The 24,918-nt window shown below is 48.6% G+C and overlaps 1 protein-coding gene across 1 annotated transcript in view; it reads left to right on the top strand.

Annotated features, from left to right (window-relative positions):
- Window positions 1–24,918, top strand: part of Cdyl2 (chromodomain Y like 2) — a 69,849-nt gene that overhangs the window by 19,149 nt on the left and 25,782 nt on the right. The window contains exon 3 of the mRNA XM_023709381.1: window positions 23,543–23,760. Coding sequence (XP_023565149.1) covers window positions 23,543–23,760 — 218 coding nt within the window. The remainder of the gene's footprint in view (window positions 1–23,542; window positions 23,761–24,918) is intronic.

Below are 24,918 nucleotides of genomic sequence, written 5' to 3' on the forward strand. Positions count from 1 at the left end.
ATGCAGGAGCAGAGTACCTGTTGTAGACACAGCACACCTTGGTCATACCTGCATTCGTGTCTTTTGTCACCCTGGTAGTGATCAGCATCCCGTCCACTTCCAGCCTTTAATACTCTAGTTAGAGCTGAGCTTGCTACCCAGGGTTGGCTGGATGGGAGTAGAGAGAGGAAAGACTGATACTTCTTGTCAGAGAGAGGAGTCCGGTTCAAGAGAGGAGTCTGGGGTTCTTGAACCAGACCTGAGACAGGGAAGGTGTTGTCCTACTTGAGCTTTCCCCGGGATTTGGAAGTGTAGTGAAACAGCCCAGCTCCTTTATGTCTTCTGACAGAAGGAAGCACCATCCATGCTGAGTGAAGCCCTGCAGGCCCACCTACCTCTCCCTCAGGACCCTTTCCCTAACTTGGAGCTCTGGACCCACTTCCCAGTGGCTGAGGGTGGGCCCCAGTTTTGGCGCAGCAGAGGAGGAGGCCTGTGTTTGTCTGGCCGAGCTGTGAGGCTCTGGGCTGCACTGTGTGGCATGTGCTTTGGGGGTGGGTTGTTGCTTTTTATGTGGTTTGAACTTCTTTTGGTGAGTGAAGGATTTGCATACAGAACAGCAGCTTACGTAAGAGGCGTATTCTCGCTCATGCTGACACCCCGATCTGTGCTGTGAGAGCAGAGGCTAAACGGGGGCCGCGCCTTGGGGCTTTGGCTCTCCCCAGTAGTGTTTGTGAATGTGCTGCGGCTCAGGGGTCCTCGGCTCAGGTTGTTCTCCGGTAATGACTTGTGGCTTTGTGGTCCCGGGACCATCTGCCTCAGTATCCCTCAGGAGCTTGTTAAAACAAGCTCCACCCTTATGAAACCAGTTGACATCTCAGGGGCAAGGTATGAGTTACACATGCCTAGTGCTGGATTTTAGTGGCCACAGGTGTAGGCGGCAGCCCCTGCAGAGCTGTTTGGTTGTAAGTGATGGTCCACAGATGCGTTTGTTGGGAGATCCAGGGTTATTCTTTGGAGTGTAAGCTTATAAGTGGGAAGGGGAGTTGGCCTTCAAAAATTTAAAAAGCCGGACACAGTTCTTCCTTTTCTCGATAAGCTTTTCTACAAGCCCCCCCCCCCTTTTTTTTCTTTTTTCTCAAAGTAGGATCAAACAGAGAAAGGCTTTATCCTTTTGGAAGCGCTGTTAGATTAGGCAGCCATTCCTGTCCTGGCTGGTAGAACTGCTCTAAGTTTTTGACCAGACAGACTGAAGCCTCACTGCTGTTCAGATTCATGAGTGTCCTGACCTGAACCCCAGGGCCTCTGACCCGGCGTCTCTCTTCCAGCCTGGGACAACTCCTACCTCCCAGCACTTCCAGGTCCCATGAGCCTGTAAGGCCCATGAGCCTGTGGCTCTGGTCCCCTTTTGATTTCTTAGAATCCTTTCCTGTGTATCGTGAGGATTGTCCTGTGTCACTCGGCCTTACCACTCAAGTGATATGTGACTCAGTGTTTTCAGAGCCTTTCCCACCCACGTGTGAGTCAGCCCCCGCAGAGTGCAGCGCTTGCCCTTTCTCTCTGCTGGTCTTCTACAGTGATCTTGGCCTTCGCTTGTGGAATGTTTGTCTCCTCCTACTCACTCTTTCTGTATGATCATTGCCCTTCATTGATCACGCTGGAGAAGCTGTGTTTTCAGAACACTGCGGCACAGAGCAGCAGCGTGGCAAAGGCCCTGTGACTCTTGAGACCTCCAACATGTGGAAGGTACAGCCAGTGTGGAACCTCGTGGAGGGAAGTGCGGACCCCAGTGGGGTGTCAGTAGCTGGACCCGGGATCCCTCTTTGGGAACCATTGGCCTAGAGGCCCCAGGATGGCTGAGGGGAGCACGCAGGTGGTTTGACTGGGAAGAGTTTGTGGGCTTGTGTTCTTCACCTTATATTTACGTTTACAGAATTTTGTAAGTGGCAGGTTTGTGCAGTAAGAAATTTTAAGCTGCACGTGCAGAATATAGGAACTTACCTGAGGTAGAACATGGGAGTTTACAGAGTACATTTGATAACCTCGTGGCAGTCTCAGATCATCAGAGGCAGCTGCTGTTCTATCCATTTTACAGAGGTGGAGACTGAGTTTACGGTGCCTAGGTCGGGACCAGTGAGAGACTGAACAGTTTGACCCCAGAGCTGGCCTCTGAACTGCTGCCTAATTGTCTTGCAGACAGTGAAGAGCAATTCCTAAGCCTTCCTAGTTACTGATGAAAATGCGCTCTGCTGGGGGCAGGGGGCTCAGGCGCCGGATCCCTGTCTGGAACACCCTCAGGTCATGCCTGAGGAGGGATGCAGTACTTCTCAGCCTGAGATGGTAGGACAGGCCCTGTGCTGTTCCCTTGGAAAACCTGGGCCACAGGACCGATTTCCTAGAAAGATGCAACGTACCAGTTCGGTGTTTGTTAGTTCTCAGAAAAACGCAGAAAGGAGTGAAAGGCCTGGTTGGTTTTCTAGGAAAGTGCAGACTTTCTAGAATTAAGGAACCTTCTAGAGCAGGCCTCACCCTCCCCTGGATTCTCTCAGCTCTCCCTCGAGGCCAGGATAACTTCTATTTCCAAGCCAGGGCAGAAGAAGAAGAGAAAGGAAGGGTGTTAGTCTTATTGGAGAATGTAGGAGAAAAAGTCCTGAACAGCCCTTCAGGGCTTGCTACAGACCCTACCATACTTCCTTAAAACTGTGACTGTACCAGAAACTTCTCAGACCTGCCAGGACTCTGATCCCAGTTCATGACCTTTAGAGTCATCTCTGCCTCTCAGCGTACACACCTTGTCCCGGAAGACGTTTCAGGGAAGCTGACGCAGGAGAGCTGTGGGCGCAGTGGGCAGCAGCTCCAGGCCAGCCCGTGAATGTGAATCCCAGGCCATAGGAGTGTCCCCACAGCGGCTCTGCCTGACACAGGTGTCTGTGTCCTCGAGCACAGCTGTTCTTTTTACACATTTGGAGCAGCTACTCTCAGGCCAGCCAACACTGACCAGCCCTTTTGGCTTTCAGAAGTGGGTGATTGTGCAAACCTATAACAACAACTAAAGCCTCACAGGGTTTTATGTTTCGCCTTCCAAAGTGTGGCAGCTACAGAACTTTTGATAGTGAATGAATTAAAAACCCTTTATGTGGTGATGCTCAGACCCCATCCAACTTGGCTGCTGTGCCCCGTGGAAGGCGCCAGGCTGGGATGGAAAATCTCACTCTCCAACCTGAACAGCCTGACCCCTGGCAGATGCAAGGAGGATTTGGATTTGGTTTGGAGTTTTGGTTCCGATTTCCCGAACCCTGGATTTCATTTTCCTTCCAGAAGCGACTGATGGAATTTGACCACTCTCGAACTTTGGAAGTCAACTAGTTAACTGCTTGCTCTGCCAGCTCAAATGTTGTTCTCTTCACTCCGTTACCTCAGAAAAGCCCTAGGACTGCTTCCATGTGGTGGAGTACGGTGTGTCTGGGATATACTTATGGCATCTGTAGATGGCTCCGTGGTAACCCCAAATCAGTTTTCCAGTGTCCTCCTCATGGACCTCCTGCTACATCCTTTACCCCACTTCCCAGACAGTCTTCACCCCTTGGCAGCCGGGCTGGTGCCGCTGCTGGTGAGAACCTTTATGCTTAACATGGATTGAGCTCTTGCTGTGGCAGACAAGCCTTGCTCTTGGTGGTTGACCTATTTGATATCTATTATTCAGTCATCAGTATAGCAAGGCCACCTACCGTTAACCTTACTATACGTAGGTGTAATATGTGCAGTATATATTATTTACTCCAATGTTTGTTGATTGAAGAACAGGAATAATCCTCTGTCTGCCCATCCGTCCATCTGTGCATCCATCCATCCATCCATCCATCCATCCATAATCTCCAAGGCCTTCCTAAGATGACATCTGAGTAATGCCCAGAGGTGGCCAGAGCACCCTGTTACGTAATCCACCTGGGACCATGCTCTGGGTCAGGACCTGTGGCTGTGCTGTCCTCTTTTAGCTCTTGGGATTTTACAGGCTGCTGGGACTTAACTGTTCTTCTCTTTGATGATCGCCAGGCTGCCTGCCGAGGCAGCATGCTCTTGCCAACCTGGCCACGGCCAGGCTTGTCCAGGCTCCACTGTTTCCATTTGAGTGTATGAGTGAGGGAGCCTCTTCCCGGTCCGGGACCGCCCCGTGGACAGCGCATGCTGAAACACAGCATGTGCGGTGGCCAGTAGTCTGCCACGCTGCCTGACACAAATTACTTTGCCTCTCTGTGCCTGGTTCCTCATTGACGAAATGCAGATGATTATACCTCATAAGTGTGGGATAAAGAATAAATAAATGAATTTTTATAAAGCTCTTAGAATATTACTTGCCATATGGGAGACATTTGAACGTGGTTAACGGTGTCTCTCCGCATTCTCCTACTGGATCTTTGCGTTCTCCTATTTGGTTTTTAGGACATGTTATGTATTAGTTACACTGATCTCTAGATATGTGGGTTAAACCTGTGGATACTCAAGCTGAATGACTGCTCTGTGCAGGAAATGTTGAGACATCACTGTGAAACCTGCCGCAATGAGACGTGTGGAAGAGACTGTGGCGCCAAAGCCAGCTGAGCAAAAGGGCTTTGTGGAGGTGATCCTCCGGCTGAATTCAGCACACAGAGCAGAAAGAACAGGGGAGGAGATGAGGACGGCCGGAGCAGGGAACAGGGCGTGCGGAGCACAGAGCCTAGGAGTGGCACGCAGGGCCCGTCACCTCACAGAGGACGCAGCGTCTCCCCAGCTCTAGGCCACAGTTCTGGGAGCTGAGCCCAGGGAGCGCCCTGTGCAGTCAGAGCCAGTAGACCCCCGCCTCACCGGTTCCTCCGCCTGAGGCTCCCTCCCTAGCCACACGGAGGTAGTGGTTTCCACTTTTTTTGCATGTCTGGCCGCAGCACTGATGCCGGGGCGCATGTGGAGATCAGTTTGCATTTTTATTTGCACTTGTACAGCTGTGTTTCTTCATTAGTAGCTCAGACCTTAGCTTATAACACCCAGAGCCTGGTTGCTGCGTGGTACCCCCGCCCCATCAGCTCTGGGAAGTCAGGGATGGCCCCTGAGTTTGTGGACAGCTGTGTCTGCAGCCCTGACGGTGCCAAGCGCCCAGCAGTGCCCGGGAAGTGTGGCCAGTGCTGAAGGGGAGAGCTGACCCGTGGGGACAGGAAGCAGGAAGCCCTCCCTGCTCTCAGGTGTGGGTCCTGAGGCCAGGGCCATTCTAGCACCTGGCAGAGCTCCCAGTTCCTGGTCCTGGTGTCCCTTCCCTCCTTGAGCCGTCTTGCAGGCTCCGCTGGTGCTTCCCGCTGTGGTACCTGTCTGGGGAGCTGATGGTCTGTCCGGACTCGCGAGGACGGCTGCAGCTTCCCTTTCCCTTGTCTTCTCTGCAGTGTTTTCTGCCCGGGTACCCTCTTGTGCTGCTCTTCATACTCACAGGCGTGGCAGTGTCCAGCTTTGCATGACATGCCTGCTCCTGCCCTCTGCAGGGTCGTGCCTGGCCTTTCAGCACTAGATCTTTCTGTCGGGTGACATTCTTTCTGTTTGGTGCAGTTTTCTGTTATAAAAGAGGAAAATGCCCAACTCATAATTTACAGATTGCCTTGATGGTAACACAGGACATGAAATGGTGGATTCTGTAAGTGCCAGGTACAGCAAGAGTCTTGAGATTTCTCCTTTCAAATGACTGTAGCTGCCGAGCACGGCGCTGCACCGCTGTAATCCCAGCACTTGGAGGCTGAGGCAGGAGGGTGAATGTGAGTTGCGAGTTCAAGAGCAGTCTGTGCTACAAAGTGAGGTCAGGGCCAGTCTGAACTGTATAGCAAGACCTGGTCTCAGAAAGAAAAAAAATTAAAAATAAATAATTTTTTTTTTAGAAAAAGGAAGAAGGGGCCGGGGAGATAGCTCAGTAGAATAAGCATTTACCTGGCAAGCACAAGGGTCTGAGTTCAATCCCCTGTTCTGCAATAAATAAATAAATTAATTAAAAAAGGAAGCATGGTGGGAAGAAACTAGGAAGATTAAGGCTGGCTTGGGAGCTTGAGGGTCTGTGAACTCAGGTGCAGACTCCGTCCTTGAGCGGATGACAAGGCAGGCCTTTGAGCTTTTGATCTTGAGTACTGCCCTCAGGAAGTAAAACTTCTGTTCCGAGTGCTGGGCGATGTGTCCTGGCACCCTGTCAGGGTTCATTTCTCTTCCTTCCTTTGTGCTACTGAGGAAGCTGCTTGCTTTACGATATTCATAGCACTACACTTCCCTGCATTGTGTGAGCCAGCAAGGTGAATTCAGTAGCCCCCCTCCCCCGCTCCAGGTAGTGGACACCCAATGTACTTCTGTGACTTCCCAGTATGTCACAGAAGACTGGGGATGTGGCTCAGTGGCAGTGGCGCCTGCCTGGCAAGTGCAGATTCCCACATTTGATCCCCAGTAGCCCCTCCAAAAAAAAGTTAGGCTTTAGTTTCCCACCCGCCATCATGAAGTTGGGATTCCTGCCCTTCTGCCCTAGAAATATCTGATAGTTCGTTCCACCTTCAGCTCCTTTCCTGATTCTTTCCCATTTCTCCACGCTGGTGGAGAGGGTTCTGAGTGGGCTTATTGAAATTCAAACATAGAAATTCCTTGCTGGCCTAACTTTTCAGCAGTGACGCCTGCAATCACTTGGAGGAGGGGAAAGAGAAACCACCGCAAGGAGCCATAGAGCATGGGCAGCGCCTACAGACAGATGGATCCTCTGGAGGGAGGTTAGGTACAAGTCATGGCTTTCTTGGGGCCGGAAAGATGCAAGAGCTTGCACACACAGAGTGCAGACCTGGGAACTGCACCGTGGAAGATTGGTGGAAGCCGTGGAACGTCCCTGGTGCACTAGCAGACGCCTGCCAGACTCCGCACTGAGTCAAGAACTTTGTGCCAAGCAGGAGGTCACCATGGACCACGTGTGGGGAATACAATGATGATTTTTTTTTAAAAAAAAAAGGTTCTCACAGTCTAGGGAAAAAAAGAAGCAGCAGAAAGTGACATTGTTTTTTTCCCTGTCAAAATGCACAGCATTTCCTGAATTCTGCTATAAGCCGGGGCCTGCGCAGGCACTGTTACTGTAGTGACTTAGCCCTAGCGGGGAGCTCCCGTCACTGTTTACATACGTGGAATCTGAGGCAGACGTGGGTGCATGAATGGTTGCGGCTATCCGGGGCCTCAGCTCCATGCGTGTCCAGACTGCTACTTGAGGGAGCCCATGGAAGAACTGCATCATACTGGAAACCCTTTTTAGCTTTTGAGATAATTTTTTCCCACAGTTCAGTCTTAACAGGCATTTGCTTTGTGCCCCCGTGTGCTGGGAAGGGAGGACACAGTGGCCACCAGCCTCAGCTTCTGCAGGACTCTCGGTTAATGACACTGATGAAGAGATAAGTGGGTCCCCAGTGGCTCCCTGCAAAGCTGAGTGTGCTGAGAACTCAGGAAGGGCCAGGATCCAGAGGAGACCCCCCAGAGATAGCTCAGGGACATTCAGGAGGCTGGCTCTGCAGGACTCTCGTGAAGGCGGGCAGGAAGCGCATTGCAGGCTGTTGGGACAGCTGAGGCAGCAGCTGGGTGCTGGAAGACACGGGGTGTCAGACCCTTGGCCCTGAACACCCGGTGTTTAAGCAAGAAGAGTGGAAGGTGAAGCTCAAAAGCAGGCTGAGACCAGAAGGGGGAGGCCTGTAAGTATGCAGCAGAGGAGTGGCAGGGAAAGGAGGTGCACTGAGCTTTAAACGGGATCACTGTGGACTGAGCACCTCACAGGACATTTTGTCCTGTACCAGAGCCTGGCACACCAGCACTTCGGAGTTGGCCTGACCTTGGAGGGTTGAACGTGGGAAGCGTGATTTGACCTGTAGAAATGGTTCCTTTGAATCAGGTTGCTTTGCATTTTGAATTCATGCTTTGCTCTGCAATTTGAGATGTTTAGACGCCTGACAGTAAACATCACAAGATGTATATAATCATCCCTCCCAGCACTTCTAAGCAATCTTGGAACCTCAACTTTATTGAAATCCAGAGTGTATGGAGCTTATCAAGGATAATTAAAACATGCCAGGTGACGACTAAGAATTTTTTCTTAATGTACTTTTGGATTTGAGCTTTGTAGTTGCACTGGGCCCTGGCATGAGGGATGTGGAGGATGGGAACAGTTAGGAGCTGGCCTGTTGACCAGCTGGGGGCTAGCAGTGCATGTACAGGGCTCAGGTGCCCCCTGAGCAGTTCTCCCCACACACTTCCAGTCACACATGTGGGCAGAGCCCTCAGAGGGTTTTGGCAACTGCTGTGGCTTCCCTCCCCTCTTGCTGGGCTGTGACCTCCTGTCTGCTGGTGAAGGACGCGCTGTCCAGAGCGGATGGCTGTGCCTCATCTCCTTGTGATGTGTTCACAGAACCCAGTCTTGACACTTGGGCTTCGCACTGTCCTCTCTTTCTTCGTGTCCATCCTGATAGCAAGAGTGCTAGATGGGCCCCTTGTTGCTCAGCACAGCCCAAGGACTGGCTCCTGCATAAGCCTCGAGCCTCCTCCACAAGCATCACCACCAAGTCCTTGGTCCATGTCCCCAGGGACGTGTCCCCTAAGCCCGGTGCTTTGGTCAGCTGTGGGGGTGGGGGTGGGGGTGGGGTGGTTTCGCATCTTCTCTTTTGCTTACTGCCATTGCCCCCCCCCCAGGTCACGCTGAGGTGCTCCAGGTCAGGCTGCCCTTGGGTTGGTGCCTTCTTCCCCTTTGTACAGGTTGTCTGCTTCCCAAGATGGCGGTGGGGAGGTGGAAGAGCAGTCTGAGTGCTTAGCCTTTTTACGGGCCCTGTAGCAGACCTATTTCCTCATCCTGCTTGCTCTCCACTCTCTCCATTGGTCAGGTCCTCTGGTGCATGTGTAGCTCTCACGCATTCCACCTAGGAGAGTCTCTGCCCTTCCTTGTGTGGTCACCCCTGGCCAGGAAGTCACAGGACTGCTGAGCACAGCCCTTGTCGTTAAGAAGAAGCCTTCTAGGAGCAGGCCTCGGTGGTGCACACCTGAGGCAGGAGAGTCACAAGTTCTGGTCCAGCCAGGGCAACTTAATGATTTAGCAAGACTTGTCTTAAAATAAAAAATAAAAAGGGGTCTGGAGTAGAGCTCAGGGCAGAAGCTCTGGGTTCAGTCCTCAGCATGGAAGAACAAATGAAAGTAAAGAAAGTAGGGTTCCATCTGGGCATGAGCAGGGAACCAGATTTTCAAGAAGTGCTAGGTCAGGGTATGTCAAGTTATATAAGGTGTGGATGATTATCCAGTGCCAGCCGCTGGTGGCTAAAGTTAAATTCCAGGTAATTCGAATTAAGAAAAGAAACTTAACGTCTCCGTAGCCACTGGCCCTTGCACTAGACCTTGCAGCCGCCGCACTTGTCTGTCACTACAGGGTGCTGTGCCGGGCAGAGCTGAGTTAGAGTGCTGGCGCCTGAGAGCAGGCCCACACCTGCGCCTTCTCGGCGGTGCACCCCGGGGCCAGGTGTGTTGCAGTGAGCCCAGTAGATGATGGGAGGTGGTACAGGAGGAACAGCATCTGGACAGGAGGGGGACGGAGAGTCACAGAGGATTTGCTCGGGCAGGATGAGACTAGCAAGTGTTCCCCTCAGGAAGGAGAATAGCTCTGGTCTTTTTAGCTTCCTTCTGTGTTCTCAGGCTGCGTGCTCCTCAAGGTGCTACTATTTGCTTCTCGAGGGAAGGAAAATTCGTAGTACTCATAGCACACGGTGCTCTTGGGCACCTGCAAGAGATGAGAGCCTGCTCAGCTGTTGTGAGCCAGGTGTGACAAGAGTATGAATTAGTCATCTCTGTGCAGGCTCAGCCTGATTGCAGAAAGCACGTATTTTCTTTCACCCACAAGACAAATACAAAGCTTTGGCAGTGTGGCCGATGCTTCTTGAGGCTACGGCTTCCTATGTGAGGGAGGCAAGTGCTGGGAATGCTACTAATGAATTTGGTGAGTGATATGTTATGCTTGCCTAGCTGAGTTCTCCTGTTTTCTGATTTGCTCATGAACTCGATGAACACTTTGTTGTGCTTGTGCTGTCCCCCAGGTGCTGAGCTCACTGCTGTGTGTGCAAAGGTGACAAGGCCTTATGCAAGAAGACCAAAGAGACCACAGTCTGGTAGAACATCAGGCAGATGTGTGGATGATGCTAGCGCAGTGACGTGAACGGCGTCATGTAACCCAGCGACTGGGTGTAACGCATGGACTCTCCTTCCTGCTTTGCCCAGCAGGGACTGGGCTCCAGGGAAGAAGCAAAGAACATCCTAGTGGCCAGACCAGGCCAGAGCCCAGGCTCAGAGTCACGCTTCAGAATCTCAGTGGTTAGGTCCAGCATGAAGTGTGAAGTCTCGGTGCTCAAGTGTGGGTCTCTGTACTGACACCTCCCTGTGGCACGACTTGGGCTTTTATTTTCTTGTGTATCAAAAGAGGATAAAGAACAGTGTCTTACAGAGTTCTGATGAGGACCACATGTGGTAACCTGTGTGGATCCCACTCAACAACTAGGAGTATTATATTGTAGTTAAGAGTGAGAGAAGGGAATGAGGGATTGCCGTAGCAACGCAGGGAGTCTCAGGCTGCGGCTGTCCTAGGGCAGGGGTACATTGCCCCAAGCCCATCTTCTGTGATCCTGAAGCCCTGAGATCCAGGGGCCGCTCTATTTAAGTATAGGGCCAGCGTAGATCATGCATGGCTGTGTTCCAGAAAAATGATAATGCCTGGTGAACACACTCTGTGGTCATCCCTGGTCAGTCCTATCCTCTGTGGACCCCATCAACACCCTAGTCCTTTGTCTTCTGAACCCCCAGACAGCTGACCTGTAGCCCAGAGCAGCTGTCACTTTATCTATCAGATGCCAGGCTTCTATCTCTATGTGTGTTACTTGCAGGAGTGAACAGCATGCACTATGGGCTCTGACTCCCTCCCTGTGGCATTTTTCTGTTGTTTGGGCAGCATTCTGATCCCCTGATTAGCTGAGGTAAAATGTCTTTGCTTTTTCCGTGTCTTTCCTCAGGGAATCTTCCACATACTTTTATGCTTTTGTTTAATCTGGTTATCTTCTAATTAATAAATTTAATCTCTTTGCAGACCAACATGATAATCTGTATTTGAATATTTTTACTATTTTACTGTGCATTTCCTTTTTAATATTCTCTTTCACACATTTTCTTCTAACTCTTGTCTCCTGACCCATCCTAGTTTTAATTAGATTGGTACATTTTATATGTCTCCTCTCTCTGGGGTAACTTGAAATTCAGATACTGGTCATATTTAGTGGACATAATATGGCTATAAGTGGACATACTGGCTATAAGTTTCCTAACAAAATGAGATCTCCCTATTGAATAGGGCAAGGAATCTCTCTTAGGCTTTAAAATGTCGTTCCACAGCTTGTTACTGTTTTGTATACCCAATGTTGTTAAACATTGTAAATAATTATTTTTAAAACTAATAATTACATTGACTGAAAAATATCTAGTTTGTTTCTTTTCCCCTCATATCTTCTCTCAGTTAGCTTTAGTTTTCTGAAGTTTCTCTTCACAATTTCTTTTGGAGACTACGGTAGGTAACCTGCCATACTCGGTGTGGGAATTCTGGAAACTGCCTGCTTAGTTGGTCCTCTATGCGCCATTTTAGCTGGGTATAAAAATCTCTTTTTGGTAGCTTTTTTCCATTGGCATTTTGACAATAGTTCATTTTGATCAAGCTTTTGTCATTGTTGGTATCAGTGTGGCATTCCCTAATGTTCGTTTTTCTCTCTGTGCTGTATCTTAAGAACTTTTCTTTACCCTTGACATTCTGCATTTCCATTATTGTTTGTCTGTTGATCCTCCTTGGTACGTAAAGTGCTCTGCCAGACAACGAGCTCTATGTTCTGCAAAATATTCTGCTACTATCTCTTTAAATGTTTCTTAGAATTATCTGTTGTATAAAAGCTTAATTTGGTTCTTATTTGTAGGATAGTTGTGTTTAAAAATGCATTTAAATTTTTATTTTGAAAGTATTTCAGACTTACAGAAAGCATCACTAAGGATCTCTTTACAGATTCAGCTATTTCAACATTTTGCCATGTTTAATTTCTTTGCATGCATCTCTGTACATATATGTACATGTGTATGTAGAGAGACATACACATAACATATACAAATTATGAACAAATTGTTTTCATAAACCATTGTAGATGATACAAATTGTAGATGATACAAATAATGTGTCCTTGCCTCCTTAATATTTAATGTGGATATTTTCTAAGGAAAAAGGGCTCTCTTTTTAAGTAAACACAGTCTAGTCATGTAATTCCAGAAGTTGTGCATTGTTGCAGCACCCCTAATCTGCAGTCTATACTTTGGTTTTCTCTAGTATTCCCATAGCATCATATAATTACTTGTTTCCTGGGGCTGGGGAGATGGCTCAGTAGAATAAGCGCTTACCTGGCAAGCTCAAGGGCCTGAGTTCAGTCCCTGGTTCCTAAAGAAAAAAAAAACCAATAACTTGTTTCCTCCTACACAAGATCCAGTCTAGTACAGAATCTTATGTATTTTAGTCACCATGTCTCTTTGGTTTCCTTTAACCTGGAGCACTTTTCCATCTTTAATGACAGCACCATTTTTGAAGGAAACACACTATCTTACTGGGAGTCTTAGGTTTGTCTGGTGTTTCTTCGTGATTAGATTGAGGTTATGCATCTTCGCTGGAATACTTGAGAATAACGTTGTTCCTTTTCCCCCATCATCCCATCCATCTGCTTATGAACCCATCTGTCCACCCACGCGCTCCTCATGATCAGTTAGTCATCCGTACAGATTGAAGGAATCTCAGTTTACATATGTGGTTTATCATCCATCCTTGCCATTATTCATTTTGTTGTTTAAGTTGTCCTAGATTGGGCCAGGCAGAGCCCCCTGCAGCAGCTTTGTATGCCTTTTGGACATAATCTGATTATTCCTTTGAGCACTTCCTTACTTCTAGGCACAATAAGATTTTGCAGAACAGCTGGCACCTGGTCTGTCCAAGCCCTGGACACAGCCATCTCACTGCAATCCTTGCTTTACCTTAGGTGTGATTGTTATTCAAAAACCAACACCTAGGAGCTAGGGTGGCTCACTGTATTAAGATTTCATCTGTTCTAAGTTCTGTGCTCTCACAGAGCTAGGAAATGCGTCCAAGTTTCAGGTCTGAGTTTCTGTAGACATTTCTAGTTCCAGTTCCCATCTCAGCAGGTACTTCCTTGTCCTGTCCATCCCATATTTGTCCCCCTTCCATAGAGAGGATGCTTTTTCAACATCACATATTTACTAATTTTCCCAGTCTGTATGATTCATAAACTACTGTTGGAATTGCTCCACCCTTGCCACTGTGTACAGAAAACCCACTAATAAGAATTTGAGGTTTAGTTCAGTGTGTATATTTGTAATACTGTGTCCAGAAGTAATTTATATTGGTTCTTCTCCCATCTCTCTTCAGTGTAGTTACATTGTTTTAAATATAGTTAGGATTGCGTATTTCTGTTTGCCTTCATTTTTCCTCTTTGTTGATTTTATTCAAAAATACACCCAGAGAGCTTTCTTCTCCGTCCCTCTGTTCCATTCTACCAGCCCAACCAATGTCACTGTTTTCTGGTTTATTCTTCCTGTGTGTCAAGCTGGTCTCTATGTTTTTTGCCCATCTTAGTGTGCAGGAGTAGCTTGTTGTTTTACAGATGCATAATATCTCATTGTGTACCCATACCTCAGGTTATTCCAGCAACCTGTGCTTGCGGCTTCAGGTAGCTGCCAGTATTTACAGTGATGACCCCATAAACGTTAATCTCGTGTGTGCATCTTTTGGAAGATGGAGATACATTTTCTTTTTTTTTTTTTAAATTTTTATTTATTTATTTATTAGAGAGAGAGAGAGAGAGAGAGAGAGAGAGAGTGTGTGTGTGTGTGTGGTGTGTGTCTGTGGCCAGCTCAGCCCACCAGGGGGCGGGGCTGGCTGGCATGTGGTGCTGGGGGATCGAACCGCGGTCCCTGATGCTTTGCTAAGCTTGTTCTAAGTAGGTGCTTTAGACCACTGAGCCATCTCACCAGCCCCACATTTTCATGTCCAACTACGGACGTATGCTCATGAGTTTCGTCAGGTGTCACCACATCCCCCCAGTGGCCACCTGCACCTGTGCCCCACCCACAGGTGAGAGATCCTGATTCCCAGCATTCCCTGCAGCAGGGACTACTGTTGAGACTTGCGGTCTCTGCCAACCCGAGGGCTAAGAAATGGTATTTCAGTGCATTTTAAATTTTCATTTTTTTTATTATGAGTGTTAATTTGTAATATTTTTTGAAGTCTTATGTTTAAGGCCATTTTGATATAATGCTTGTAAATTTTACCTTTTGCCCATTTTGGGGGGTGAATTTTGCATTTTAAAAAAATCTTTATTTATTTATTCGATACAGGGTCTCACTACACAGTTCAGACTCATAGTGAGTCTCCTGTCTCAGCCTCCCCAGCGCTGGGATCACAGGTGTGTGACACCATGCCTGGTTTCCCAGCCAGCATGGCATGAGGCACCAAGGATGGAACTCTGGTCCTTTTGCTTGCCAGGCAGGCACTTAGATCACCGAGCTATCTCGGTGATATTTAAAAATCTTAAATAAAAATCTCGGTGGTATTTAAAAATCCTAAATACTTAACGTTCTTTACAATTTTGTGCTATTAGCCCTTTACCTGTAGTAAATACTTTCTTCTATTTGATACTTGCTTTTAAATCAGTTTGTTTATTCTGCTTCACCATTTCTAATTTCTGCTTTTGGTTTGAAAATGTCTAGTTTTCTTTCAATATATTTTTCTTGTATCCTATCGCTTTGAGCATTTGACATCACCCTGTTTGCGCATTATTTTATTTGGAGCAATTCAGGCTTCCCGTGTTGGTTTCGTGGGATGGTTCTCTAGGTGAGAGATGCCTGCCTGCTTCGGAATTTTGGTGTGGAGGCTCATTTTGAGAGGGAGGTTTTTGTTTTTGTTTTTCTTTGCTTTCTCCCTGACGCTGCTCTCAGTTTTGCGTCTGCCTCCACCTGGCTCTGAGTTCCCAGTAGGCGGCACGTCTTGGTTATTTTTGCTCTGCCTTCGTGGTGGAGGGGGACCCACTCAGCCCCCAGGTGACCAGGAACGCCCTGAGCCCGGCCTCCCCCCAGGTGTAGGGAAAAGTTTGAGTCCCTCTTGTCTTGAGGATCCCCTTCCCGTGCCCCTCTGCTGCCAGCCCTGCTCACTGCACTGCATGGACACTTTGCTCCTGGTTCCCAGAGATGATTATTGTGTGTGAGCCCAGCTCCATCTTTTGCGTTTTCTCCACCATTTGTTTGTTGCAGAGCTGCCCCACCACAGGAGGGCTTACAGAGCTGCCTTCATGGGAAAAAGTCTTGTGGGCTTTGGAGGACAGCTTGGGGGCCAGCAGGAAGCAAGCTGTCTGGATGGGGTTTCCTGGGCCCTTGCATCGCTGTCGCAGTGCTGGGAGGCAGATGTGGTATGTTTCACATGATCCTCGGGGCCCAGCAGGGCCCACAAGATGGCATGTCGGGTCGGAATACAGCAGGCCCCCTGAGTGGCCTTCACCAGATTTGCTGGGTACAGAGTCCCGTCAGGGCAGATGCCATCTCTGGTCCTGCCCTGGAGTGGGTGGAGAAGGAGAGGCGCAGAATCAAGAGACCAAGGCTGGTCCCTCTGCTGTGAGCACCTTGTCTCTCAGCCAGCAGCAGGAAGGCATCTGAGTGCTCTGTCGGTTTTCCAATTGAGCAGGTCTGAAGCAAAGAAAGGAGCTGCCTTTAACCCTCTGGAGGAGCATGGAGGCGGGTGCTCCAGAGCTCCTGTGGCTTCCTAGCTTCTCCTCGTTAGCAGATGCAGGCTGGGATTTCCACGTCATGGCCTGCAAAGCCCCGTGCCCCTGTACTCCCAGTGCACTTGTGTCCCACCGTGCCTGTCCAGCCAGCTTGTGACACACTCTCTCGGGAGACACATGCCCCAGAGGTGACAGGCACAGGATGAGGGGCTGGCTAGTTCCTCCTACATCTCCTCATGGAGAGATGCAGAAGCCTGTGCTGCAGCTGCAGGTGACATAGCCCAGGCTGTCAAGGAGGCACCTGTGTCTTCTTGAGTCCAATACTGTTGCATCTCTCTAGGTCCCCATTAGCCAGCTGAGCCTGGCATCTGGACAGAATTGCAGGCCTGTCCTCCTTGTCCATTCCCAGAGCCCTCATCTCTCTGAGCACTACTTCACCTTGTGCCCAGTGGCTTTATGCAGAGTCACCCTACGTGGTCCTTTGTCACATGCCCTCTCATTTGTGCATCTTAATTATTGTGCATCAAGTTATTTGCCACCTGTTTAGCCCCTTACTGAGCAGCCCTGCATGGGATAGGACCTTATTTCTCTGTTTGCGTTGGAGCCCTGTCTCCTTGTAGGGCAGCTAGCTCGTAGTTGGATTTTGAAGGAATGAAGAAGAGACAGAGCTCTATGAGGATCTCCCACTTAAGGTCTTTGTGGCATCCATGAGGTCCTCACTTACCCTTATCTGTAAAATGGAGCCACAGTGGCCACTCAGCAGGACTACCTAGAAAGGGGACCTGAGTCTGCCTCCTGCTGTAGTCTCTGCTGAAGAGTGCTGTGCTCGCCAGGTGGCAGGAGGAGGTCCCCTGAGTCTGGCCCTGCCTGGGGCTTGTAGATCAAGCTCCGAGGCTTTGCGCAGGGTGCTGCAGAGCCCAGCCAGCTAGGATCAGAAAGCCCTGCCTCACTGCCGAGGGTTCGAGGTGAGCCCTGAAGACACAGCTCCCCCGACGAAGCCTTTTAATTAAATGCTCCTGTTCACTTTCTGAAGTTCATTAAATCATCCTTCCGGGTGTCGGGAGCTGCACCTTGATGTCTGACAAAGCCCAGTTGCTTTAAGTAATGGAAAAGTACAAAACTAGGAGGCTTCACAGGAGCTGCGGGGTGACACCGGCACGTCCCCGTGCCAGGCAGCTGCCATCTGCAGCATCCCCTTCCTGTAGGCTGCTCGCCCCACCTCCCACCCTGGCCTGCAGGCGGGAGGGGCCCCTGAGCCTGCCCCAGGCCTGCCCTGGTCACTGCCTTTGACCCCTGCTGGCCACGGCCAGACCCCTAGTGCTGATGAAGGTCGGAGCTCTGGAGCTTCTGGCCTTCGGGCTGAGATGAGGCGAGGACCTGCGTGTGCCACGGGCCCCTGGCTCTGCTGAGCATACCCAGGGCGTCCACGCGCCACAGGTACACGCTGAGCAGGGCCTTGCCTCTGAGACCTGCTGTCGTTAGAGACAGGGCTGCTGCAGATACCTCCAGAGCAGTTTCGGGCGAAGCCGGGCTGTGAGGATCAAAGCGAATGAGAGCTTCTGTTTGCACACTGTTTACTCAGTGCTGGGCTCCTGGAGATGTTGCTGTATCTGATGCTTCTGCTCTCTCTGAGGCTCGGCAAGCGGAGCAGGTCCACACGGTGGTCTTCCTGCAGCAGGGATGGCCTGCGCGTGTTTGAGGCCTCTTTTCTGACCCAGCGTACAGAGCGCTTAGCACCAGCTAAGTACTACCCTACCCAGCGTGAGAGGCGAAAGGTCCACAAGGTGTTCAGGCCTTCATTACCACGCAGCTTCTGCTGTTCTGCAGAGGGCTGGGGGAGGCTGCCACGCCCGCCTCCAAGCTGCACCAGGGGAAGGAGGCCTTCTGGGTGTGTGGTCCCGGCGCTCAGAGCCTGGCCCTGGAGCCGCAGCACGGCAGGCCTGGCCGTCAGGATACAGGAACTGCAGGTCACATTCTCAAACCTGCTTGTGTGTCACAGCTGCCTTGCGAGTGCTGCTGTTTAATGTACTTAATTTTCAAACTATATTCTTTAAAATCAACTTTCTTCTTTGAATAGTTTCAGAATTACAGAAAGCATCAGAAGGCCAACACAGGGTTCTTATATCCCCACCCAGCTTCTGTGAAGTCCTAAGCACCTCAGCATGGCACCTCTTAAAATCCAGGAGCTATGTTAATATATTACCATGAACTACAGTCCACACTTCATTCAGGGTTCTTAGTTTTTACCTAACTTCCGGAAAGAATTATATTACACACAGACATCTTGCCCCCTTTGGGCTTCTTGGCTATGACAGTTTCTCAGACTTTTCTTCTCTTGTATGACCTTGAGGGTCTGGGGACAGCTCTTGTGCGCTCTGTGGGATGTCCTTGCATTGGGATTTGTCTGAAGTTTCTTTTTTCATGATTACCTTGGGTTGTCAGTTTGGGGGAAGACCCCGGAGGACAAATGTCCTTTCCAGTACGTTGTGTCAAGGCTCTGTGCGGTGGACGGACCTAGCGCTGTTGGTGCTGCCCATGGTCACTGGGGTCAGCCCCTGCCCCCCACTGTCGTGGGTGGAGACGTCGCTATGCACAGAGCACCCTTGAAGAATCAGGGCTGGCACTGCATTTCATGACCTGGAGCCACAGTGTAAGTTAGCTAGGGTTCTCTTATCTGGGGATTGGTCTCTTCTGCTGCATTTATTATTTATTCAGTCATTCATGTCAATATGAATTCGTAGATATTTTGTATTTTTAGTTATAATCCAATACTCATTTACACTGTTGCTCAACTGGTTCCAGCTTTGGACGTAAGTCCGTCGATTGGCTCCGGTGTCCTTTTGACAAACCCCTGTCCCTGGAGGTCATTCTGTTGCATTCTGTGTGAGCACATCCTTCCTTGCTCCCCCCACGCCTATCTTGGGTCCCCCTTACCCTCTTGGAGTTGGCCTTTCTCCGGGTGCCTTGGTGCCTCGCACAGGAAATGGGACTAGAAGCCAAGCTCTGGGGCCAGGTGTGCTCTCTGGAGCCTTGATTCGAGGTCCCGTTGGCCGGCCGAGCAGGGGAAGGCAGGCGTGGACTCTAAGCCAGGCACGCACACTTAGCTGTGCACGTGGCCATCTGGAGCGGGATTTGGCTGACCGTGAGTGTGTGCATGTTGTCGGCTTGCCTGTAAGTGCCCACTCGGGGCTGCAGACCTCTCGCCTCCGGCAGGCAGCCCTCCTCCAGAATCTCTTGATTCCAGCGTGAGAGCACAGCAGCCTCAGAGGGGTCGGCTCTCCGCTGCAGTGTGCAGCTTACATAGGGCATGTTTTTCTTTAATTTTCAGAGTCCACTCGTCTCTAACATTTACTTAGGTTACCACCTTTTCCTCCAACCTTCAGTAAGGTCGTTTCCTACACAATAAAACTGTTCAATTCTTTTGTCACATTATGCATGCCATCCTGGGACCCCACAGCCTCCTAAATGATATTTTAAAATTTGCATACTTTCCCGTTTGCTCTCTGCGCCGTGGAGTTCTTCGGGTTTTGACAAGCGCTGAATGTCTTGCCTTCTCCATTATGATATCATTCAGAATCGTCTCAGCGTCCTTAAAAACTCCCCTGTGCTTCACCTATTTAACACTTTTCTTATTCTGAACCCTCAGAAAACACTGATCTTTTCATTGTCGTTATAGCTTTGCTTTTTCTAAAAAGTCATCTAACTGGAGTCTCATAATGCAGTGATTTTTCTTACTGGCTTCTTTTACCCAGCAGTGTGCATTTCAGTTTTTTTTGTTGTTGGTGTTGGTGGTGGTGGCGGCTTGATAGCTATTTCTTTTTATCACTAAGTAATGTTACATTATATGGATATGCCAGTTTATTGATGCCATGATTAAAGGACCTATCAAGGGGCCGGCCTGTTAGCTCAGTGGACTAAAGTGCCTGCATAGGCAGAGAACAGCAGCCAGGGCTTTATCCCTGGCATGCCATGCGGGCTCCGCCTCCAGAGCGTGCTGAGACAGCAATTGAGACTGGGCATGGTGGCGCACGCCTGTAATCCCGCCACTTGGGAGGCTGAAAACAGGAGAATCACTATGAGTCCGATCTAGGTAGTAAGACCCTATAGACCTTGCAGACCCTGTCCTAAATACAGAAACAAACAAACAGAAAAAAAAAAAAAAAAAAAAAACCCATCAGTTGCTTCCAATTTTGGGTCGTTGCTTGTTTGATATTGTTTTGTGGGTGAAGGTTTCCAAATGGTCTTGACACAAGAATTCTTAGAAATAGTGATGATTGCTGGATTGCATCCGCTAAGCCCACATTTTGTTTTTCACGTAGGGCCTTGAGCATGGCAGGCAGCGCTGTGCCGCTGAGCTGCACCCCATTCCCTTTTATTTTGAGACGGGGTTTTGCTGTGTCAGGCTGGAGTTGAACCTGCCGTGTTGCTGCCTTGCCTTTCCGAGTAGCTGGGATTGCAGTGCATACCACCGTGCCTGGGTCTCTAGTTTTTCAAGAGCAGACCAGATGGCCTTCCAAAGCAATTTGCCACTTCATATTCGTATGAGCAGTGACTGGGAATCCCTGTTAATCTGTTTCCTCACTAGCAGTTGGCGTTGTAAGTAGTTCGCATGTTAGCTGCCCTGTGAATGTATATGTCTGTCGGCTTTCATCGCCTTGTTTTAATTTCCTAATGAAAAACCGTGATGAGCGTTTTTCAGTATGTTGGTTTGCTACCTTTTCAGCTCTTTCCTCCATTTTTAAATATAGGATTGTTTGTTTTCTCTTCCGTTTTCAAGAATTCCAGGCTGGCCAAATAGCTCAGTGGATTAAAGCACCTGCAAGCAGGAGCAGGGGCTGAGGGTTCGATCCCCAGGGCTGCCGTGCCGGCCCCGCCCTGGGGCACACTGAGACAGCAATTGAGACTGGGCGTGGTGGCGCACGCCTGTAATCCCAGCTGTTGGGAGGCTGAAAACAGGCGGATCACTACGAGTCTGATCTAGTAGTGAGACCCTGAACACCCTGTAGACCCTTCCCTAAAACACAGAAGAAAAAAGAATTGCTTTCATATTTTGGATACAAAATCTCTCATACATGTTTTAAACATATTATTGTCCAGTATGTAGCTTGTTTCATTTTCTCACCAGTGTCATTCAAGGAACAGAAGTTTGGAATTTTGATCACCTGAAGTTACTAATTTAAGTTACCAATTTTTGTTTCATGGAACTTGTTTTTGGTGCTGTATCTGAAAAGTTAACAGCAAACCCAAGGTGCTAGAGTTTTATCTTGTACCTTCTAGATGTTTTATAGTTTTGCATTTCATGTTTTGCGCCATGATTCATTTTGAGTTGGTTTCTATGGAAAGTGTAAAGTCTCTGTCTACTGCTTTTTCTTCTGCAAGCAGGGTGTGTGTTTCAGTACCGTTTGTTGAAAAAGACTGTCCTTTCTCCACCCAATTGTCCTTATCCTGTCACCGAGGGTTATTTTACTGCATCTATGTGGGTCTCTCTTGGAGTTGCTGTTCTATTTCATTGATCTTACATATCAATATTTTCACTGTCTTGATTATTATAGCTTTATATTAAGGTTTGGAATCAGGTACTGGGAGTTCTCCAACTTTGTTCATACTCTGAATTATTATTTTGGCTATTCTAGGTGGTTTTCCTTCCTACACAAAAAACTAGTTTGATGATGTCTATTAAATATCATGCTGGAATTTTGATTGCTATTACATCAAACCTATAAGTTAAGTTAGGAAGAATTGACATCTTAAAAATGTTGAGTGTTCTAATTCACAAACAGAATGTCTCTCCACTTATTTAGATCCTTTTTGATTTTTTTCATTAGAGTTTTGTAGTTTCCTGCAAAGAGGTCCTGTACATATTTTATTAGATTTATATGTAAGTAGTTCATATTTTGGATGCTGTTGCAATTAGTATTATTTTTAAATATCAAATTTCAACCCCTTGCTGGTATGTGGGAAAGTAACTGACCTGTATATTAACCTTATATCTTGTGACCTTGCTGAAGTTGCATATTAGTTGCAGGAATAGTTGATTTTTTTTCATTTAATTCTTCAGTGCTTTCTAAGTAATCTTGCCATATGTAAGCAAAATTCATTGTATTTCTTCTCAATTTCTAGAATCTAGCCCTTCCCTTTCTTTCCGCTTTCCCTTTTTTCTTGTGTCTGTACAGTAGCCTGGACTTCCAACATGATGTTGAGCAGGACAGATAGCACTCTGTCCTTGTTTCAGATCTTAGAGGGAAGGCATCTAGCTTCTTACTGTTAGGGCTGATAGTTGCCAGAGATACCTTGTAGCCAGAGGTGGCTGTGCTTTGTCAAGTTGGGGAAGTGCCTTTTGGCTGGATTTTGTCACATGCTTTTCCTGCATTGATTGGTTTGATCATAGGACTGTTTTCTTCTTCAGCCTACTGATACAGTAGATTACATTGACTGGTACTCCAATATTGAATCAGCTTTGCATATGTTTGTAGCACATAATTCTCTTTCCACTGTTGGCATTGATTTGGTAATATTTTTGAAAACTTGCTCATCCATGTACATGACAGATATTGGCCTAGAGTTTTGTTTTCTTATCATATCTTCATATGGTTTTGGTATTTGAATAACGCCACAGGATGAAAGTGCTTCTGATTCTGATTTATGGAACAGATTGTGGGAGCTGGTGGTATTTCTTCCCTAAATGTTTGGTATAATGCATTTGGGTCTAGTACATTTTCTTTAAGAAGATTGTTAATTATTGAGTCCATTTCTTTAACAGAAACCAACTGAGCTTGTGTATTTCCCATTTATATTTTGGAAATGTACGTAACTTCCAAGCAAGTTGTTCTATTTTATCTACGCTATCAAATCAATGGGCAGAAGATCATTCATAGTACATCTTTATTACCCTTTCAATGTCCCTTTGATCAATAGTAACAACTTTCTTTCATTTCTGATACCAATAATTTGTGGTCCGTCTCCACAATCCAGGTTGGGAAATTTTCAGAATACTCATTTGGGCGTGTCTTCCACAGGGCTCTCAGGGGCTCTTGACACTTCTAACGGGGAGGTTGACAGCTGGGACGCATCCTGACCCTATCTGGATCTTTCATTAGTTTTCAAATCTGTTCAACCAGGGTGCTCTTAGGCCATCTGGAGTGCTAATATGTAAGATGTAAAGATACAGACTGTTATAGTTGATTTGGAAGAGGAGAAAGACGTGAAGACCCTACCTCAGGACATCTAGTTCCCTAGAAAGCACTGGGGTCTCAGCGCCCCAGCTCTGTGGTATTGAATGAGATAATGCTAACCAAGTGTTTCAGAATGTGTTTATTAGTTCAAAATACAAGTTGGAAAAAGGCTAGTGACTGTGGCTGCTCCTCATAACAATTCCTCATCGGTCACATGCAACCACCAGTGGGCAGGGCCGCCTCTCCAGTGCTCAGGGATTCTCTGTGGTCAAGAATAAGGCCCTGCTCATGGTGTGCGGGAAACAGGGGGGTCAGGACTGCAAGGCCAGACCCTTCATGGAGAGCTCCCCGGGTGCTCTTCAGACTTGGGGATGCAGCATCCAAGACCAGGGCTCTTCACCACCCTCCCCCGCCCCCAACAGAGAGAGCACAGGGCCCGGCCCCATCTGCACCTCCGCACTGGAACTCCAGGTGCTCTCTGGCTGCATTCTGGAGGGACTGTGGCCTGGGTCTGTTTCTCACTTTGCTTGTCTGCTGTTGAAGGTTCCGCTCTGGCCAACGGGGGGCTGAACCTGCACAGCCCCGCAAAGAGGAAACTGGAGACTGAGAAGGACTATGTCTTTGATAAGAGGCTCAGGTACAGCGTCCGCCAGAACGAAAGCAACTGTCGGTTTCGGGACATTGTGGTGCGAAAGGAAGAAGGCTTCACGCACATCCTGCTGTCCAGCCAGACCTCAGACAACAACGCGCTGACGCCCGAGGTAAGGCAGTGGGCTCCAGACCTCTTTGCCTGTCCTTTCTGTTTCCATGAGAGCAGTGGACACAGATGGTGATGGAGGACACAGTGACCCAGCTCAGAGCTGACAGGACGCACTGATGCTGCATTTGGACCCACACACTCAGGGAGACCCTGGGAGTGGAGAGGCTGGGGTGCCGAGTCCTTGGACTTGTGGTCGTGTGTCTCACCCTGTGATTTACACAGGCGATGGCTCTCCTATGGGACGGTGGGGCTCACTGTGCAGCATGATTGCAAATCCTGAGGGAGACCCCATGGCTTGTACCTTAGTGTTTGTGGGACTGGCAGGTGCCGGTTGCCTCTCCCCTAAGCACAGTGCTCTGAGAGACTCCCCTCCTCTGTCTTCAGCAGGAGCACACCGGGCTTCTCTGTCACGTGGGCCCAGTCCAGGTAGGATTCCAGGGACCCCAGAGCGCAGCTCTACCTATGGGCGGCTCCTCACATGTTCACACACGTGGAAACCGTGTTATTTTTAAGCTCATTGTGACACATCCACACGAGACTGATTCTTCTTTTTTCTACTTCACTACTTTTTAAAAGCATGCTTTAAAAAGGTATAGCATTTTCCTTCAACAGATCAGATAAAGGTGATGTCTCCCAGCTCTCTCTCGGGAGCAGCTTTGTGTGTTAGCTGTTTCCCATTCATACCAGAAGCTGTGTTGTGCTCAGCTGAGCCAGGGTGCCCGGGTCCTCACCCGCTGAGCCGTGGGCATGGTTAATTAGGGATTCCATTCCTAATCAGCGTTGGTCTGTTACAGAATGGGAGGAAAAGGGAAAAAGCTATCAATCCTGTAATTTCAGCTGTCTTCACCAGAATGGATTGACTCTGTGGGTGAGCCAGCTGACTGGGTAAAGTAGCCCTGAAAAAAAAAAAAAAATTCTGCTGAAGCGCAGAGGCAGTGTTGGAAAAGGAATGCAAATGCCGAAGCCTAGCAGTCCCTGGGTTTGACTCCCACCTCCACCAGCTCACCACTTCTGTTACTTTGGGAAGTTACTTCGCTTTTCTTAGCCTCCTTGGTTGCAGAATTTACTGTCTATTTGTGAGACTGGAGCCAGTGTACGCAGAGGCTTCCAGAGTATCTGGAACGTAGGAGTCATAAGTGTTCTTGTTGTCATTAATATG

Source organism: Octodon degus, unplaced genomic scaffold (assembly GCF_000260255.1).
Source record: "Octodon degus isolate 3935 unplaced genomic scaffold, OctDeg1.0 scaffold00011, whole genome shotgun sequence".
Classification (NCBI taxonomy): Eukaryota; Metazoa; Chordata; class Mammalia; order Rodentia; family Octodontidae; genus Octodon; species Octodon degus.